The sequence below is a fragment of the Lithobates pipiens genome, unplaced genomic scaffold (assembly GCF_037356315.1).
Source record: "Lithobates pipiens isolate NorthernLeopardFrog02 unplaced genomic scaffold, aLitPip1_a1.2 Scaffold_8, whole genome shotgun sequence".
Classification (NCBI taxonomy): domain Eukaryota; kingdom Metazoa; phylum Chordata; class Amphibia; order Anura; family Ranidae; genus Lithobates; species Lithobates pipiens.
This window is the reverse complement of record NW_027507903.1, coordinates 1,616,601-1,636,774: the sequence shown is the minus strand read 5'-3', so window position 1 is coordinate 1,636,774 and position 20,174 is coordinate 1,616,601. Positions and strand designations below refer to the sequence as shown.

Sequence of the window (20,174 nt, the reverse complement as noted above, 5' to 3'; positions counted from 1 at the left end):
CTGAAATAACAAATGCCGTATCTAAAAGAATGGAACATAACACTCTAATCATAAATAACAATAATAATAATAATAAAACCTTTTATTATTTGTTCCATTTGTTTAGATGCGGGATTCGTTATTTCGGATAATTCGTTACTTTGGATAAATTTGTAATTGTTACGTTCACAAGCAGCCAGATTTGAAGGAAATTCCAATACCTATAATTTAATAGTTATTAGTTGTTGTTTTGAATTTTTACTGTGTTTTTTTTTTTTTTTTTTTTTTACATTTTCGAATTCCGAAAATTTTGGAATTCGGATATTCTAAATTCAGAAATTTGAATTTTTTTTTTAATTTTATTATTATTTTATTATTTTTATATTTAATTTAATTTTTTGTCAATGCACGTCTAGTTCTCACCTTCATGCATTCTATGCCTGAGGGTAAAATATCTTCTCTGTGCAGCCCCCCCCCCCCAATACTTGAGCCTCATCGGGATGCAGCGATGTGTATGAGAGCCTCGGCTCTCTAGAGGCTCGCTCTCCTCATTGACTGAGACAGCAGTAGTAGCCATTGGCTTCTGCTGCTGTCAATCACAACCAGTGAGCCAATAAGGAGAAAGAAGGGGGCAGGAGCAGTGGCGGCTGGTGCTCCCATTTTTTTTTTTTTTTTGCCCCACACTTTACCTCATCCAGGTCTTAGACAGCTTCTCCTCCCAGCCAATCTGGTCACTTCTCCTTACTTAAGACCCGCTTCCTGTCCTGATTGGCCGGGGGGGAGAAGCGGGACGATGATAGAGAATCAACATTGGCTATTGCCACAAGTGGGTGGGCTTGGGGCATGGTAGGGGGAGTTGGCATTACGCGTAGTGATTAGCGCGTGCACAGGCCCACACCTGGCAGGTCCCTGCGCATGCCTATGAGGAAATCAGCTGATCGACTGTGTCCAATCACAGAGTTCTGTGTACATAGGAACAGCGATCTGGCTGTTTCAGGGAGAAAAAAACAGCCAGATCAGAAAGAAAAGGAAGCGCACATGACATATGGTTAGGCACACATTTAACCCTTTGATTGCCCCTGTTAACCCCTTCCCAGCCAGTGTCATTAGTACAGTGACAGTGCATAGTCAGTTAGTGGCCCTCCCAGCTGGTGTCAGTGCCAGATTGTCCGCAACCCTGTCAGTCACACAGTAAGGCCGCGTACACACGCGCGGACTGTTGGCCCAACCTTGTCCGCTGAACAGTGTTTGGGCGGACAGTCCGCTCGTGTGTGGGGCTTCAGCGGACAGTTTCAGCGGACAGTTGGCCGAACAAGGTCTTACAGAAATTCCAAAAAACTGTCCGCTGAAACAAGGTTTCAGCGGACTGTTCGCTCGTGTGTAGGCTTGTTCGGCCAACTAAGTCTCGCGCATGCTCAGAAAGGATTTCCACGTCGGAAGGTTGCATTGCAGTGTATAGGACGTCGTATTTTTCGTCCCGTCGTACGTGCCGTTCACGTCATCGCGCACGGTTTCAGCAAACTGTTCGTCCGTCGTGTGTGGCCATGTCCGTCCATGCTAAGTTTGAGCGGACTGTTCGCTCAAACTGTTGGACGGACAAAGTTGGGCCAACAGTCCGCGCGTGTGTACGCGGCCTTAAGCGTCTATAGCTCTGTAAATGCCAGTATCTACCCTATAGTTTGTAGATGCTATAACTTTCACACAAACCAATTAACCACTTGCCTACCGGACACTTTTACCCCCCCCCCCCCCCCTCCTGCCCAGGACAATTTTCAGCTTTCAGTGCTGTCGCACATTGAACGACAATTGCGCGGTCATGAAACATTGTACCCAAAAGACATTTTTATCATTTTTTTTTCACACAAATAGAGATTTCTTTTGATGGTATTTAATCACCACTGGGCTTTTTATTTTCTGAAAAACAAATGAAAATGGACCCGGAAGTTTTGAACGAACCGAATGTTTCGTTTTGTAAATAAATAATTTTTCTCCTTCGTTGACGGGCACTGATGAGAAGGTACTAATATACAGCACTGATGGGCGGCGCCCGAGCGTGCATGCGTAACGAGAGTGGGAGGTCATCATATGACATCCTCCCAGAATGAGAGTGCTGCCACCCACCCGTCATTTGACAATATGTCGGGGGGGGGGGGGGGGGGGGAGCAGTTAATACGCTTATTGGGATTTTTTTTTTTTGCCAAAGCATCATTACCACCAAAAGGAAGCTCTATTTGTAGGAAAAAAATGATAGTTACATTGTTGCATGCCTGCACAATTGCCAGTTAACCGCTTTAGCTCCGGAAGGTTTTTACCCCCTTTATGACTAGACTATTTCACATCAGAGCCCCCTTTTAACATCGGAAGGCCCCCCCAACACAAGAGTCTCTCTCTTATCAGAGCCCCCTTTTTACATCAGAAGCCCCCCAATCACATCGGACACTCTCCTATCACATCGGACACTCTCCTATCACATCGGACACTCTCCTATCACATCGGACACTCTCCTATCACATCGGACACTCTCCTATCACATCGGACACTCTCCTATCACATCGGACACTCTCCTATCACATCGGACACTCTCCTATCACATCGGACACTCTCCTATCACATCGGACACTCTCCTATCACATCAGAAGTCCCCCCTTTCACATCAGAAGCCCCCCCTTTCACATCAGAGCCCCCCCTTTCACATCAGAGCCCCCCCTTTCACATCAGAGCCCCCCTTTCACATCAGAGCCCCCCTTTCACATTGGAAGGCCCCCATATCATCAGAGTTTCTCATATAGGAGCCTCCTTTTTATATCAGAAGCCCCCCAATCACATCAGACACTCTCCTATCACATCAGAAGTCCCCCTTTCACAGCAGAGCCCCCCCCCATCACAGCAGAGCCCCTCTTTCACATTGGAAGCCCCCCATCACATCAGAGTTTCTCATATCAGAGCCCCTTTTTTACATCAGAAGCCTCCCAATCACATCAGACACTCTCCTATCACATCAGAAGTCCCCCCCCCTTTACATCAGAAGTCCCCCCCCTTTACATCAGAAGTCCCCCCCCCTTTACATCAGAAGTCCCCCCCCCTTTACATCAGAAGTCCCCCCCCCTTTACATCAGAAGTCCCCCCCCCTTTACATCAGAAGTCCCCCCCCTTTACATCAGAAGTCCCCCCCCTTTACATCAGAAGTCCCCCCCCTTTACATCAGAAGTCCCCCCCCTTTACATCAGAAGTCCCCCCCCCTTTACATCAGAAGTCCCCCCCTTTACATCAGAAGTCCCCCCCCCTTTACATCAGAAGTCCCCCCCCCTTTACATCAGAAGTCCCCCCCCCTTTACATCAGAAGTCCCCCCCCCTTTACATCAGAAGTCCCCCCCCCTTTACATCAGAAGTCCCCCCCCCTTTACATCAGAAGTCCCCCCCCCTTTACATCAGAAGTCCCCCCCCCCCTTTACATCAGAAGTCCCCCCCCCCCTTTACATCAGAAGTCCCCCCCCCCTTTACATCAGAAGTCCCCCCCCTTTACATCAGAAGTCCCCCCCCTTTACATCAGAAGTCCCCCCCCTTTACATCAGAAGTCCCCCCCTTTACATCAGAAGTCCCCCCCCCCTTTACATCAGAAGTCCCCCCCCCTTTACATCAGAAGTCCCCCCCCCCCTTTACATCAGAAGTCCCCCCCCCCCTTTACATCAGAAGTCCCCCCCCCCCCTTTACATCAGAAGTCCCCCCCCCCTTTACATCAGAAGTCCCCCCCCCCCTTTACATCAGAAGTCCCCCCCCCCTCTTTACATCAGAAGTCCCCCCCCCCTCTTTACATCAGAAGTCCCCCCCCCCTCTTTACATCAGAAGTCCCCCCCCCCTCTTTACATCAGAAGTCCCCCCCCTCTTTACATCAGAAGTCCCCCCCCCCTCTTTACATCAGAAGTCCCCCCCCCCCTCTTACATCAGAAGTCCCCCCCCCCTCTTTACATCAGAAGTCCCCCCCCCCTCTTTACATCAGAAGTCCCCCCCCCCCCTCTTTACATCAGAAGTCCCCCCCCCCCTCTTTACATCAGAAGTCCCCCCCCCCCTCTTTACATCAGAAGTCCCCCCCCCCCCTCTTTACATCAGAAGTCCCCCCCCCCCTCTTTACATCAGAAGTCCCCCCCCCCTCTTTACATCAGAAGTCACCCCCCCTCTTTACATCAGAAGTCCCCCCCCCCTCTTTACATCAGAAGTCCCCCCCCCTCTTTACATCAGAAGTCCCCCCCCCCCTCTTTACATCAGAAGTCCCCCCCCCCCTCTTTACATCAGAAGTCCCCCCCCCCCCTCTTTACATCAGAAGTCCCCCCCCCCCTCTTTACATCAGAAGTCCCCCCCCCCCTCTTTACATCAGAAGTCCCCCCCCCCCCTCTTTACATCAGAAGTCCCCCCCCCCCTCTTTACATCAGAAGTCCCCCCCCCCTCTTTACATCAGAAGTCCCCCCCCCCTCTTTACATCAGAAGTCCCCCCCCCCCTCTTTACATCAGAAGTCCCCCCCCCCTCTTTACATCAGAAGTCCCCCCCCCCTCTTTACATCAGAAGTCCCCCCCCCCCCTCTTTACATCAGAAGTCCCCCCCCCCCTCTTTACATCAGAAGTCCCCCCCCCCTCTTTACATCAGAAGTCCCCCCCCCCCTCTTTACATCAGAAATCCCCCCCCCCTCTTTACATCAGAATCCCCCCCCCTCTTTACATCAGAAATCCCCCCCCCTCTTTACATCAGAAATCCCCCCCCCCCCTCTTTACATCAGCAGTCCCCCCCCCTCTTTACATCAGCAGTCCCCCCCCCCTCTTTACATCAGAAGTCCCCCCCCCCTCTTTACATCAGAATTTCTCATAACAGAGTCCCCTTGTACATCAGAAGCCCCCCATCACATCAGAATCCCCCCCCCCCCTCACATCAGAGCTGCCCTTTCACAACGGACAGGCCCCCATCACATCAGAAGCTCTCCTATCAAATCAGAAGTCCCTACATCACATCAAAAGGCCCCCATCACATTAGAGCCCCCCTTTCACAACGGAATGGCCACATCACATCTTAAAAATCCTATCACATCAAAAGCCCCCCCCCCCCATCGCATCAGAGCCCCCCTTTCACATCAGAGCTGTTGCCGGCTGGGTTTGACCCTCGGGTCATAGTTTGGAAATGCCTGTTGTTAGTTTATGGATGCTCTGCACCAATTCACAGGTGATAAAAATCGAAATATAATAATATAAAAGTGATATTCTCCGGTTCCAGCACCGCTAATCCATCCTCCTGAAGAAATGATACAATGTCCTCTACAATGCCAGCACTCTATAGAAATGATAGAAAGGTTCTAATAATAATAATCATTATTGTGATCGTTCTGAACAGGGGATGGCATGGAGGAGCCGGCAGCTCTCTGCAGATCTAACTTCAAGGTAAGTCCTGTATGGAGACGTCTCTGGTGGTCTTCCCTCTGTGTTGTGTCCCTTCTCTAAGGATTCATTCTTTGTCTTGTAGTACATGTACTGGACTATGAAGCAGCAGCTGGCCCATCACACAATAACCGGCTGTAACGCTCGTCCCGGAGATCTTTTGGCATCGGGAACCATAAGTGGACCGGTAACCCCCAAACCATATTATGAATGAAGACTCTAGGGGAAAACAATTCACTTAGTGCATGTACATTCATTCTTTGAAGATGTGCAAAAATGTTCTTTATAATGTATAATAATGTTTTTTCCTGTGGTGGTCGAAAGTTTTTCATTGATGGAAAATAACAAATTTAGCCAGTAGGTGGCGAAACAAGAAATCATAGGAATTTCCAATGATACTTGGCGCCATCTAGTGGCCAAAAATGCAGTATTTTCTATTTCAAATCTATGAAAAATAGACCGTCCAGAACAGTGTGCAGACTAGTCAAGTTCCTCAACCCCAAACTCGCTCATCCACGAATTTACGGACCTCGCTTTGTACACTGGTGCGCAGTCATGTGGGAACAGGAAGGGGCCGTCCCCAAACTAACTGTTGCCACAAAGTTGGGAGCATGACGTTTTTCCAAAATGTCTTGGTATGCCGACGACCTTAAGAATTCCCTTCACTGGAACTAAGAGGCCAAGCCCAACCCCTGATAAATAACCCCCACACCATAATCCCCCCCCTCCACCAAATGGTTTGGACCAGTGCACAAAGCAAGCTCCATAAAGACATGAATGAGCGTGTTTGGGGTGGAGGAACTTGACTGGCCTCAACCCAATAGAACACCTTTGGGATGAATTAGAATGAAGACTGTGAGCCAGGCCTTCTCGTCCACGTCAGTGCCTGACCTCACAAATGCTCTTCTGGAAGAATGGTCCAACATTCCCATAGACGCTCACCTTGTGGACGGCCTTCCCAGAAGAGGTGAAGCTGTTATAACTACAAAGGGTGGGCCAACCCAATATTGAGCCCTACAGACTAAGACTGGGATGTCATTAAAGTTCATGTGCATGTAAAGGCAGGCGTCCCAATACTTTTGGTAATATAGGGTATGTTGGGACCTTTGGGGCAATCGATCCCATGGATCTCATCCCTGAAAAGCAACAGCCCTCTGGGACTAGAGAACCGCCTTACAAATCCAGTCTCCGGGAGGTGTTACTGGACCCCCTCCTACATGTTGTACCTACTTGTAGTATCATTCGGTGTTCTACAGTTCCTTTGTGTGCTCTGCCATTGACACAATGTGGAACTGTTGGCTTGTAAAAACATGATGTTGTTTTGTAAGGTGTTTGCCATGTAATTATAGTCTGGGGCTAAAGGGTTAAAAAGGGTAAAATTGACTAATGGAATATCTGGCTCCGCTTCTCTCATCTGAGACCATTATTTGTCTCATAGGACCCTTCAAGCTTTGGCTCGATGCTGGAACTGTCATGGAGAGGATCTAAGCCAATCGATCTTGGAAATGGTCATACTCGGACGTTCTTGCGGGATGGAGACACTGTTATTATAACAGGTACTGGGAGTGTGCGTTTGTAGGGGAAGAGTTCTGTGATCTTCGGGTAGCAAACTAAAGATGGAAACCACAATGGTGCTGGGCGGAGTAGAAGGACACCTGGATTATAACACATTATAGTGAAGCGATCGCCTACCCTTGCCACAGATAGTTATTGGAGGCATGGGTGTCCACAGGTAGGGGCAAGGGGGGGCAAGTGCCCCCCTGGAATCAGGGATTGGATCAGAAGTGATTACCCCATCATCTCTCTCTCTCTCTCTCTCTCTCTCTCTCTCTCTCTCTCACCCTCTGTCTTTCTCACCCTCTGTCTTTTTCACCCCACTCTCTCTCTGTCACCCCCTGTCTCTCTCTGTCACCCCCTCTGTCTCTTTCTGTCACTCCCCCCTCTCTCTCTTTCTCTCTCTCTCTCTCTCTCACACTCTCTCTCTCTCTCTCTCTCTGTCACCCACCTCTCTCTCTCTCTCTCTCTCTCTCTGTCACCCCCCACATGTATGCAGTTTCTGACAGTCTCTTGGGCTATGTATGCAGTCTCTGGTCGTCTCTTGGGCCATGTCCGCAGTCTCTGACAGTCTCTTGGGCCATGTCCGCAGTCTCTGACAGTCTCTTGGGCCATGTCCGCAGTCTCTGACAGTCTCTTGGGCCATGTCCGCAGTCTCTGACAGTCTCTTGGGCCATGTCCGCAGTCTCTGACAGTCTCTTGGGCCATGCCCGCAGTCTCTGACAGTCTCTTGGGTCATGCCCGCAGGCTCTGACAGTCTCTTGGGTCATGCCCGCAGGCTCTGACAGTCTCTTGGGTCATGCCCGCAGTCTCTGACAGTCTCTTGGGTCATGCCCGCAGTCTCTGACAGTCTCTTGGGTCATGCCCGCAGTCTCTGACAGTCTCTTGGGTCATGCCCGCAGTCTCTGACCATCACCTGTACTACGTCTGTAGTCTATGACAGTGATAATGTGATAATGACATTGTCGAAAAGGGTCAGAGCATGGGTGACCTTAAAATGATGCCCCTCCCTGAAAAAAGTTCTGCGGACGCCCATGATTGGAGGGCACCTGGTATATGTGGGTTGGGAGTGATTTATAATCCTACACAGTTTGTATGGTGTATATAATCATCCTGTGAACTTGTCTTCATGGGTATAATCCACAAACCACCATCACTCTGTCCAAGGAGAATGTTTCTTGGTACTCAATGCTAGGTGTTTTTACCTTGGTGCGTTCTCGCTTTAAAGTAAAAAATGCCCCCCAGTACCTTTTGTGAGGTGCAGACGACCCTATGGCTGGACCCGCTTTCTTGTCCCAAGTTCCCTTCCCACCAGTGTCAATGGCAGCCAGGGACACAGCAGCATCCACCCTTCTAGCTCGATGAGTAGTCTAGGGGTTACCTTTTAAAGTTTATTAGATAGGACACAAGGAGCTGTGGGATACTCCCAGGATATTGAGCAGTAGTAAGAGGACACCTTTTCCTTTGCAGATACTCATTAGAGAAGACCCCCAGCAATAGCTCTGGGAATGGACAGAACTGGGACACCATAAGCAATTGTCCGGCCAGGCAAGCCTCAATCTTAGTGCAATGGGTGGTTAACAGCAGCAGCATTCACCCATATCCTGCTCTCAGGTCCGTACTCACAAGTCTTTGGGTACTTGGATGCCTTCCTCAGGGATTAACAGACATTTGTTTAGTGGACTTTCCAGATTGGATCCCAGGTTAAACCCCTCTTCCCTACCTAGAAGCCTGTCTGAAAGTAGGACTCCCAGCCCTAGATTAGCCAGGGCCTTGCTGAGCTCCTGATGGAGGCGCTGGGTTGCCAGGGAGATTGGCAGCCCTCCAGACTAGGTGCTTTTCCTACTGGACAAGCTCACAGACTGCTCAAGCCCCAGACTACAGTATTTATGTGATCCTCAACCACCTACTAGGCATGACTCCCCAGGGATTGGCTGAGACCCTGTACATATTCAAGGTTCTCTTTTTGACCTTCTGCACTCCTATGTTCTGGAGCTTTCCAGAAAGCAGGGACAAGCAATCAAGTTTGCAGTCTGTGGGACCCTGATCAGTCCAGAGCAACCAATAACACAAAATACAAATGATTTCATATAAAACTTGACAATCGTGATTTTTAATATTCTAAATGGCCTGAAGCTCACCAGGTGGCAGATAGTCAAAAACACTAATAATAAGTTACATGCTATTATGTTTTCAATTACAAAAAAGGCTAGCATAGAAACCTGGATCATTGTGGATGATAGATTCTCTTCTCCACAGACCTTCTATGAGACCTTTCTTCATACATCAATGAGACCTTCCTCTGTACATTACTGAGACCTTCTTCCAAACATCAATGAGATTTTCATCCATACAATACTGAAAGACCTTCCTCCATACAGGCAGTCCCCGAGTTACCAACACAATGAGGACTGTAGGTTTGTTCGTAAGTGGAATTTGTGTGCAAGTCGGAACGCTGCATCTGTAAGTGTAACTTCCACCTGTGCATGGGTGTAGGAAGTTCTGGGCTCTTCTGGGCATGCAGTGCATTTAGTATTGCAGTGTGGGATGTGTCCGGCGCTGCAAGATAGCAGCCCGGAGGTATCCATGACCAGCATGGAGCACAAGAAGCTGTCATTGAGACCGTTTTGTAAGTAGGAGTCGTTCGTAACTTGGGTGTTTGTAACTCGGGCACTGCCTGTACATTACTGAGACATACATTACTTTCCTCCTCCTGAGACCTTCCCCCATACATCAATGAGGCCGGCATCCCCCCATACACCAATGAGGCCGGCCTCCCCCCATACACCAATGAGGCCTCCCCCCCATACACCAATGAGGCCTCCCCCCCATACACCAATGAGGCCTCCCCCCCATACACCAATGAGGCCTCCCCCCCATACACCAATGAGGCCTCCCCCCCATACACCAATGAGGCCGGCCTCCCCCCATACACCAATGAGGCCGGCCTCCCCCCATACACCAATGAGGCCTCCCCCCATACACCAATGAGGCCGGCCTCCCCCCATACACCAATGAGGCCTCCCCCCCATACACCAATGAGGCCGGGCTCCCCCCATACACCAATGAGGCCGGCCTCCCCCCATACACCAATGAGGCCTCCCCCCCATACACCAATGAGGCCTCCCCCCCATACACCAATGAGGCCTCCCCCCCATACACCAATGAGGCCTCCCCCCCATACACCAATGAGGCCTCCCCCCCCATACACCAATGAGGCCTCCCCCCCATACACCAATGAGGCCTCCCCCCCATACACCAATGAGGCCTCCCCCCCATACACCAATGAGGCCTCCCCCCCAATACACCAATGAGGCCTCCCCCCAATACACCAATGAGGCCTCCCCCCCATACACCAATGAGGCCTCCCCCCCATACACCAATGAGGCCTTTCCCCATACACCAATGAGGCCTTCCCCATCCACCAATGAGGCCTTCCCCCATCCACCAATGAGGCCTTCCCCCATCCACTAATGAGGCCTGCCCCCATCCACTAATGAGGCCTTCCCCCATCCACTAATGAGGCCTTCCCCCATCCACTAATGAGGCCTTTCCCCATCCACTAATGAGGCCTTTCCCCATCCACTAATGAGGCCTTTCCCCATCCACTAATGAGGCCTTTCCCCATCCACTAATGAGGCCTTTCCCCATCCACTAATGAGGCCTTTCCCCATCCACTAATGAGGCCTCCCCCCATACACCAATGAGGCCCCCCCCCCATACACCAATGAGACCTTCCCCCATACGCCTCCCCCCATACACCAATGAGGCCTCCCCCCCCCCATACACCAATGAGGCCTTCCCCCCCCCATACACCAATGAGACCTTCCCCCATACGCCTCCCCCCATACACCAATGAGGCCTTCCCCCCCCCCATACACCAATGAGGCCTTCCCCCCCCCCATACACCAATGAGGCCTTCCCTCCCCCCCATACACCAATGAGGCCTTCCCTCCCCCCCATACACCAATGAGGCCTTCCCTCCCCCCCATACACCAATGAGGCCTTCCCTCCCCCCCATACACCAATGAGGCCTTCCCTCCCCCCCATACACCAATGAGGCCTTCCCTCCCCCCCATACACCAATGAGGCCTTTCCCCCCCATACACCAATGAGGCCTTTCCCCCCCATACACCAATGAGGCCTTTCCCCCCCATACACCAATGAGGCCTTCCCCCCCCCCCTCCATACACCAATGAGGCCTCCCCCATACACCAATGAGGCCGCTCCCCATTCATCTGTAGCACTGACCCCCGAAGGAGCGGCTGATTTTATTGGGCTTACCGTTACCTTCTTGACCCCGTGTATGTCTAAGGGTTTCCCGAGGTAGATGGCCCAAGAACTGCAGAGACTGACACCAGATCCGTTCTAGGAATTTTTATTTGCAAAGAAGAATAAATGAAACAGTCTCTCAGAGTAGGGTTAGAGGGTTTAGGTAGAAAGTTCAGGTACTCTTAAAACTTGGTCAATTAGAAAGAGTCTCTCGCATTAGGAAATCCAGAGAATAGCCATTCACAACTGGATCCTCGCCCTTATCGGATAGTCCTTCTCTCACCAGGCCTAGCAGCCGATAGAGTGCTCAAACAAAACGAAGTCTCTGCCACAGACTTCGCTATAGGACACTTGAATAAAGTCTCTGCCACAGACTTGTTGTAGGACACTTGAATAACTGAAAGATGTAAACAGCTTAGAGAACCCTCGTACGGTACCAGTATCTTGCAGCCGGTCCAGCGATACCATACGAGATCACATTGGCTTGGGGTCTTTCAACTAAGTTCCAGGCTCCTTCTGAGAAGCCAACCTTTTCGTGGCCTTCTCCCGAAGAGTCCTCCCCTGGATGCTCCTCCAGTTGCTGGGCCTCTCCACAAACCCGAGACGGCACCGGACCACCTTCGAATCCTTCTTTCAGTTACTTTACCTCGGGCCAGCCAGCCCCGGGACTCGGACTTGGGTGGATCCGCACCCCAGGCCATGAGAGCCCTGGGGGCTGGTCAGGAGGACCAGGACCAAACAGACAGAAAGCACTTCTGGACCAGAACCCCCGAAGCACGTGACATCAGCACCTTAAGTACACTCTCCCAGAATGCACAGCAAGAGGAAACTCCCACTGGGCTGGTTCAGAGAGAGAATTGACACTTAATGCACCTAACTGGACTGTGTTCCATCACCTGCCAGAGATGACAGCGCCACCTGTGGTCAGGGAGAACACCATGCAATCCAGCCAGACTGGTACTGAGGCCAAAATTTTGTGTAATTGAACCCAAAACCAAACTGCGGTTCCAGGAATAATAAATGATAAAAACACATAGTGCGTGCTCTTCAGGAGTCGGCACTACACATCAATGAGGCCCCCCCCCATACATCAATGAGGCCTTCCCCCCCCCCCCCCATACATCAATGAGGCCTTCCCCCCCCCCCCCATACATCAATGAGGCCTTCCCCCCCCATACATCAATGAGGCCCCCCCCCCCATACATCAATGAGGCCTCCCCCCCCCATACATCAATGAGGCCTTCCCCCCCCCCCATACATCAATGAGGCCTTCCCCCCCCCCCCCATACATCAATGAGGCCTTCCCCCCCCATACATCAATGAGGCCCCCCCCCCCATACATCAATGAGGCCTCCCCCCCCATACATCAATGAGGCCTCCCCCCCCCCATACATCAGTGAGGCCTCCCCCCCCATACATCAGTGAGGCCTTCCCCCCCCCCATACATCAGTGAGGCCTTTCCCCCCCCCATACATCAGTGAGGCCTTTCCCCCCCTCCATACATCAGTGAGGCCTTCCCCCCCCCCCCCCATACATCAGTGAGGCCTTCCCCCCCCCCCCCATACATCAGTGAGGCCTTCCCCCCCCCATACATCAGTGAGGCCTCCCCCCCCCCCCATACATCAGTGAGGCCTCCCCCCCCCCCCCATACATCAGTGAGGCCTTCCCCCCCCCCCCCCATACATCAGTGAGGCCTTCCCCCCCCCATACATCAGTGAGGCCTTCCCCCCCCCCCCATACATCAGTGAGGCCTCCCCCCCCCATACATCAGTGAGGCCCCCCCCCCCCCATACATCAGTGAGGCCTTTCCCCCCCCATACATCAGTGAGGCCTTCCCCCCCCCCCCCCATACATCAATGAGGCCTTCCCCCCCCCCCATACATCACTGATGTTTCTCTAATAACTATATAATTTAATTTAATACTGTGTTACCTTATTTAAAGCTCGTTTCTTTCCTACAGGTTACTGTCAAGGAGAAGGATATCGAGTTGGATTTGGAGAATGCTCAGGAACTATTCATCCAGCTGTATAAATGTTGTTCTTGTTGTTCTGGATTCTACCAAATTCTATAAATGAAAATGCAGTAACATCTCTTAAAGTGACCCATGCACAATAATGCAGATCTCGTCTTTTTTCCTAAACCCCAAGCCCTGAATAAAAGATTTGCACAGCTGCTGTAATGTATCCAATATGTTTATTTCCCATGATCGTCATCTCCCTCTAGTGGCCTTTAGACATGTGCACGACCTGAAAAAAACTTTTTTTTTATTTTTTTCTGTTTTTACTAATGGTTAATAAACATAATAATTGAATTATAATAGAAATTATCCAAATGTTTTTTTGTTCTTTCAGATTTTTGTTCTTCTTCTTTTTCAAATTTTTTCGAATTTTCATTTTTGCAAATTTTCAAATTTTTCGGAACTGATGATCATGGGAAATAAACATTTGTAGACACATTACAGTCATTCATGATGGTTGTGCAAATGCCTGAGGTGACCCCAGATTAAAATCTTAAAAAAAAAAGAAGAAAAGAAAAAAAGAAAACGGCAATATACCTTGCACACCAGCTTGCTGTAGGCCCTGACAATGTCATCTCTGTGCCTCCAAAATGTAAGAGAACGCACCTAACCAATGTGCCGTGCATTCTGGGGGATTTAGATTGTGGCATCAATTTTTTTTTTTTTTGTGGTCCTAAAAATCCAGATAACTGATGTAATCAACACCTTTCCATGGATTGTATTAAAGAGATCAGGAAATGGAATCATTCCAGGTGGAGATAAAACACCACTTTGTGGGATATGGTGGCTCTCCATTGTAGAATCTGTTTCTTGTGGACAAATAACAATTCCAAACCAATGCAGTCCTTTTTTTTTTTTTTTTTTTGTGATTTACACATTTTAATAATTTCTAATGAGATTAAAAATTCACCAATTTCATTGTGTTGTTCAAAATAACGGGTAGCGGATTCCTCTTGTTTTATGCTGGTTCATCTTTTCTTTTGTGATTATCATTCTATGTTAATAAACTAAGAAGGTTTTGCAGTACTACGTTGTGTTGCTCTTTCGATTAGTATGATCATCGCCGTATAATGTGGATGCCATGGATCTGATGTGAGGAGTCTCTTTCCACAACTTGCAGCTTTTCCTCCATTTATAAGGACTACATATCCCATGGTACCTTGCTGACTCCTGTAGGGCAGGGGCTTTGCTAGGTGGCAAAAAGACCAGGGGCTTCAGCCCAAAGTCCAAGGCCGGCACGGGGGTGGGTGGGTGGATGGGGATAGTGGTGCAGGGTTTTTTGGCTGGGCAGTGGTGTTGTGTGGTTGTGTAGTGGGGGGAGGGGGGTAAACTCATGTGTTGGTTGCTCCCTGGCTTACTAGTGCCTATCAATGCTGACCACTAAACTCACCTACCGGACACACACACACTGACCTACCTACACTGACCTACCTGGCATGCACACACTGACCTACCTGGCATGCACACACTGACCTACCTGGCATGCACACACTGACCTACCTGGCATGCACACACTGACCTACCTGGCATGCACACACTGACCTACCTGACATACACACTAACCTACCTTCCTGACACACACACACACACACACACACACACACACACACTGACCTACCTACACTGACCTACCTGGCATGCACACACTGACCTACCTGACATACACACACACACTGACCTACCTGACATACACACACTGACCTACGTGCCTGACATACACACACTGACCTACCTGGCATACACACACTGACCTACCTGACATACACACACACTGGCCTACGTGCCTGACATACACACACTGACCTACCTGGCATGCACACACTGACCTACCTGACATACACACACACACACACACACACACACACACACTGACCTACCTACACTGACCTACCTGGCATGCACACACTAACCTACCTGACATACACACTGACCTACCTTCCTGACACACACACACACACACACACACACACACACTGACCTACCTACACTGACCTACCTGGCATGCACACACTGACCTACCTGGCATACACACACTGACCTACCTGACATACACACTGACCTACCTTCCTGACACACACACACACACACACACACACACACACACACACACACACACACACTGACCTACCTGATATACACACACTGGCCTACGTGCCTGACATATACACACACACACACACACACACACACACACACACACTGACCTACCTGATATACACACACTGACCTACCTGATATACACACACTGACCTACGTGCCTGACATACACACACTGACCTACCTGACTAGGAGACAGACTTCAAGAGTCCTGCAGCAGCAGCTCAGCCATGGTGTGTGAGGCAGCCAGAGGAGAGCCGCCCGACCAAGCGCAGAGTGGGGATCGATGTGGCTCCGTGGCCGGATTGTAATTCCCGCTTTCTGGAGCCTGCAGTGCCTATGATGGATGTTGCATGTCCCGCCATTGGTCCAGTGGGACGTCCATCACAGGACTATGTCCCATGTGACTCCGCTGCACTTGGCAGCACTCGGGATCAGATTGGTCCCCGCTCGGCGGCGGCACTTGGGGCTAATAATAGAACAGTGCCCACCCAAGACCCAGGCATTTTGGGGACCCACTCGGGGCTTCAGGCACGGTCAGCCCCCTCCCCCCCCCCGACAAGGCCACTACTGTAGGGACTCCGCCTCCTGAAATTTCTCTTCCTTTTAGAAGGCGGGCTCTGTGAAATGTGTGAATTCAAGGAAGTCAATGTGTGGGGATCTTCACAAAGTACTTCAAGATGGTTCAGGGTCATAGGAGGCTGGAAATAATTGGAATACAGTGAAGATCGGATTTTACATTTTGCCCATAGATACTTTAACCTTCTTACTCATTGGTAATACTTGGGGTTAATACTTTTGTAGCACCCTGGAGTTTAGTCAGGGAGTTCCTCACAAATTTACTTGCCAAGAATTAGTTATCTTGGTCGATTGAGAAAGATCTATTGATTCCTCCCTAAGTTTGGTCTTGTTGCACTTTTCTCTTCTACCACTAGGTGGCTGGGTACTTGGTGGCATTAGATATGAGAAGGACAACTCAAGGTCAGGTTATGGGCATATGGGGTATCTCAGCCAATGGGCAGGGGTTATCTTATATCCCTTGGCCTGCTGGAAGAACCTAATATATTCCGGTGAGATCAGGTGATCTAGGTTCTGTGCCACCTGGACGGCTGTCTGGGTGGATGAATTTCGTACGCCTGGGGTTGCTAGGCCGGAGATTGGGCCTATCCTGGGGAAATTTGACTGCGGGGCTGTGTGAGGACAGATCCAGAAGTAAAAGAGCAGCGCAGGGTTGGGCATGCGGCTTGCAGTCCAACCAGAAGTGACGGTTCTGCCAGCCAGAGAACCTGTCGTGGTCGGAGGTAGAGGGAAAGTTTTCACCACGAAGGGACCCAACCACCTTATTACCAGGGACCACAGTGAGTAACTGAAGCAAGTACCGGAACCATAGTCTCACCAAGTGGGCACGGTGGAGAATCGGGAAACTTCAGGCGGTGATCAAGTCAGGGACCCAACCAGAGGAGGAGACGCTTGCAGAGCAGCCTTGTGTGTCAAACCAGGGACCGAGTCGGTCAGCGAGGGGTGAAGCTTGAGAAGTATCTGGAGGTGATTCTGGTGGCCCAGGAGATCTTGGTTTGCAGAGATCGTAAAGATGGCGGTAGGGGACCCCTGGACCCTACCACTATGGCCAGACCTTCTCTTGCAAGGTCCGGTATTCCATCCAACCTTACAAATGCTAAATTTAACGGTCTGGCTATTGAGACCCACATTCTGAAAGACCGTGGGCTGCCAGCTGCAGTAGTTTCTACTTTGGTTAATGCTAGGAAGCCGGCCTCCAGAGTCGTATACTATAGAGTCTGGAAGGCCTATGTCTCCTGGTGTGAATCCAGGGGTTGGCACCCCAGGAAATTTGTCACAGGTAGGATCCTTGAATTTCTGCACATGGGATTAGAAATGAAGCTGGACTTGAGTACTATCAAAGGCCAAGTGTCAACGACCACTTACTTCACCTCCAGTTGGGTCAACCCTGAACCCTTGAGACTTAAATTTAGTCCTGTTGGCATTACAGAAATAGAATAGCCTTTTGAGCCAATACGAGATATTCCCTTAGTCCTTTTGATGAGGAAATTATTTTTTTTTGGTTGCCATATCTTCTGCAAGAAGAGTATCAGAGTTGGCTGCTCTTTCTTGTAAAGAGCCATATTTGATTATTCATAAGTAGGGATGAGCTTCGTGTTCGAGTCAAACATACGTTCGACTCGAACATTGGCTGTTCGCCCGTTCGGCGAATTCCGAACGTTATGGGCCGTTCGCACCAAATTCGTGTGGCGCTCACGGCCCACAATGCACTGCGTCATCGCATTGCATTGCTGGCTCATGATTGGCCAAGCATGCACTGTGACCCCGCATGCTTGGCCAATCACAGCGCCGGCAGCGAGGAGAGCCATGATTGGCCACAGGCAGGATGCCTGTGGCCAATCATAGCTCAGGCTGTGTAGTACACGCCCCACACTATATAAGGCCGCCAGCACGGCGGCCTTGTGTAGTGTGTTGGCATCTGTAGCAGTTAGTGGGTGTTCTGTGTACCTTCAACACAGTACACACCGATCGTTATTGACCGATTTTTCGTTCTTGCTCTTCTGTAGTGGTTGTTGTGCGTGCCCTGACCGCAGTATACACCGCTATATCCACCTATATATCTATCTTTTATAATAGAGCTGTCAGTGTTAGGAGATTGTGCGTGCTGTCTGCGTGCTCTGAAAAAGACGGACGGCAAAACAAATTATACAGGGGTGATAACCCTTCCCTATGTTTTCCAAAAAGCTTAAAAAATTTTTTTTTGACTGGAGCTACACTTTAAAAATGTACCAGTTGAAAATTACAAACAGATTCAACTTAACACAACAAACCTACACAGTCCCTGTCTTGTTTGCACCGCCTGTATACTGCTGTTCTGAGTATATAGGGCCTGGGGGCCACACGCATTTCCTTTTTTTAATATGGGTACGGGGTTCCCCTTAAAATGCGTACAAGACCCAAATAGGCTGGTAATGGGCAGGGAGGGCTACCCATGCCATTTTTCTCAATGATTTTCAACCATATTGCAGGAACCAGATATAACATTAAAACCGCAAGCAGTTTTAAATGGTGTTATTTCCGTTAAATGTCATTTTGTGCAGGGACTGTTCTAAACACGGGAAACACGTGGCACTTCACAGGCATACTACAGACACCCCCCAGGCACCATATTTAAAGGAATATTTCACTTTTTTTTTTCACTATAATCGTCATTAAAATCAGTGCTCCCGCCAAAACGGCCATTTTTAAAAACATTTTAGGCATTGACCCATGTCCCCTGAGGCAGGAGTCAGGTCCCCAAACCCTTTTTAGGACAGTATCTTGCATATTAGCCGTTAAAATTAACACTTTTAATTTCGAACGTTCGAGTCCCATAGACTTCAATGGGGTTCTAACCTTCGTACGAATTTGGGGTCCGTTCGAAAGTTCTGGTGCGAACCGAACCGGGGGGTGTTCGGCTCATCCCTATTCATAAGGATAAGGTTGTATTACAGCCTCATCCTAATTTCCTACTGAAGGTAGTGTCAGGTTTTCATTTAAACCAGGATATTGTTCTGCCTTCATTTTTTCCAGAACCTCGCTCTGTGGAAGAGAGGTCTATTTGAAGGTGATCTCTCAGATTCGAAAAAACAGATGTTTTGTTTGTGTTGCCGGATGGTCCTAAAAGAGGACAGGCAGCCTTGAAATCTACTATTTCTAAGTGGATTTGTCAAGTGATTGTTCAAGCTTATGGTTTAACCACTTCCTGACTGGCGCACGCCGATGTACAACGGCATAATGGCACGGACGGGCAAATGGGCGTACATGTACGTCCCTTTAAATTTTCCGCCATGCCATCGCGTGAGTCGGATCGCGGGTCCCGCAGACTGGATCGCTGCGGGGATACCCGCAATTGTCTCACTGGGAGGAAGAACAGGGAGATGCTAATGTAAACAAGCATCTCCCCGTTCTGCCTAGCAACAGCGTCACTGATCTCTGCTCCCTGTGATTGGAGCAGAGATCCGTGATGTGTAAAACACAGCCCAGCCCCCCACAGTTAGCAACACGCCCTTAGGACACACTTAACCCCCTACACTGCCACCTAGTGGTTAACCCCTCCACTCCCAGTGTCATTTACACAGGAATCACTGCATTTGTATAGCACTGATTGCTGTATAAATGACGATGGTCCCAAAAATGTGTCACAAATGTCCGATGTGTCCGCCATAATGTTGCAGTTACGATAAAAATCGCTGATCAGCGCTATTACTAGTAAAAAAAATATATATATATTAATAAAAATGCCATAAAATGAATCCCCTTTTTTGTAAACGCTATAACTTTTGCGCAAAGAAATCAATAAATGCTTATTGCGATTTTTTATTTTTATTTTTTTTACCAAAAATATGTAGAAGAATACGTATCGGCCTTAACTGAGGAAAAAATTTTTTTTTTTTTTTAAATATATTTTTGGGGGATATTTATTATAGCAAAAAATAAAAAATATTTCTTTTTTTTTTTTTTTTTTCAAAATTGGCACTTTATTTTTTTTGTTTATAGCGCAAAAAATAAAAACCGCAGAGGAGATCAAATACCACCAAAAGAAAGCTCTATTTGTGGGGAAAAATGGACGATAAATTTGTTTGGGAGCCACGTCGCACAACTGCGCAATTGTCAGTTAAAGCGACGCAGTGCCGAATCGCAAAATAGTGCTCTGGTCTTTGGCCAGCAAAATGGTCCGGGGGCTGAAGTGGTCAAAGAGGAAAATTCCACCTTTTCATATCAAAGCGCAAGTAGATGTAAAAGGTCACGAGGATGTCGTCTTTGGGCGCAGTGTAC

The 20,174-nt window shown here is 49.3% G+C and overlaps 1 protein-coding gene across 1 annotated transcript in view; it reads left to right on the top strand.

The window, feature by feature from the left end:
* FAH (fumarylacetoacetate hydrolase) overlaps window positions 1-14,267 on the top strand; it is a gene marked incomplete in the record, with an annotated part of 59,998 nt that extends 45,731 nt beyond the window's left edge. Inside the window, 4 exon segments of the mRNA XM_077472667.1 lie at window positions 5,354-5,400; window positions 5,483-5,584; window positions 6,836-6,953; window positions 13,185-14,267. Of these exon segments, the coding sequence (XP_077328793.1) occupies window positions 5,354-5,400; window positions 5,483-5,584; window positions 6,836-6,953; window positions 13,185-13,255 (338 nt within the window).
* Window positions 14,268-20,174: the final 5,907 nt, after the last annotated feature.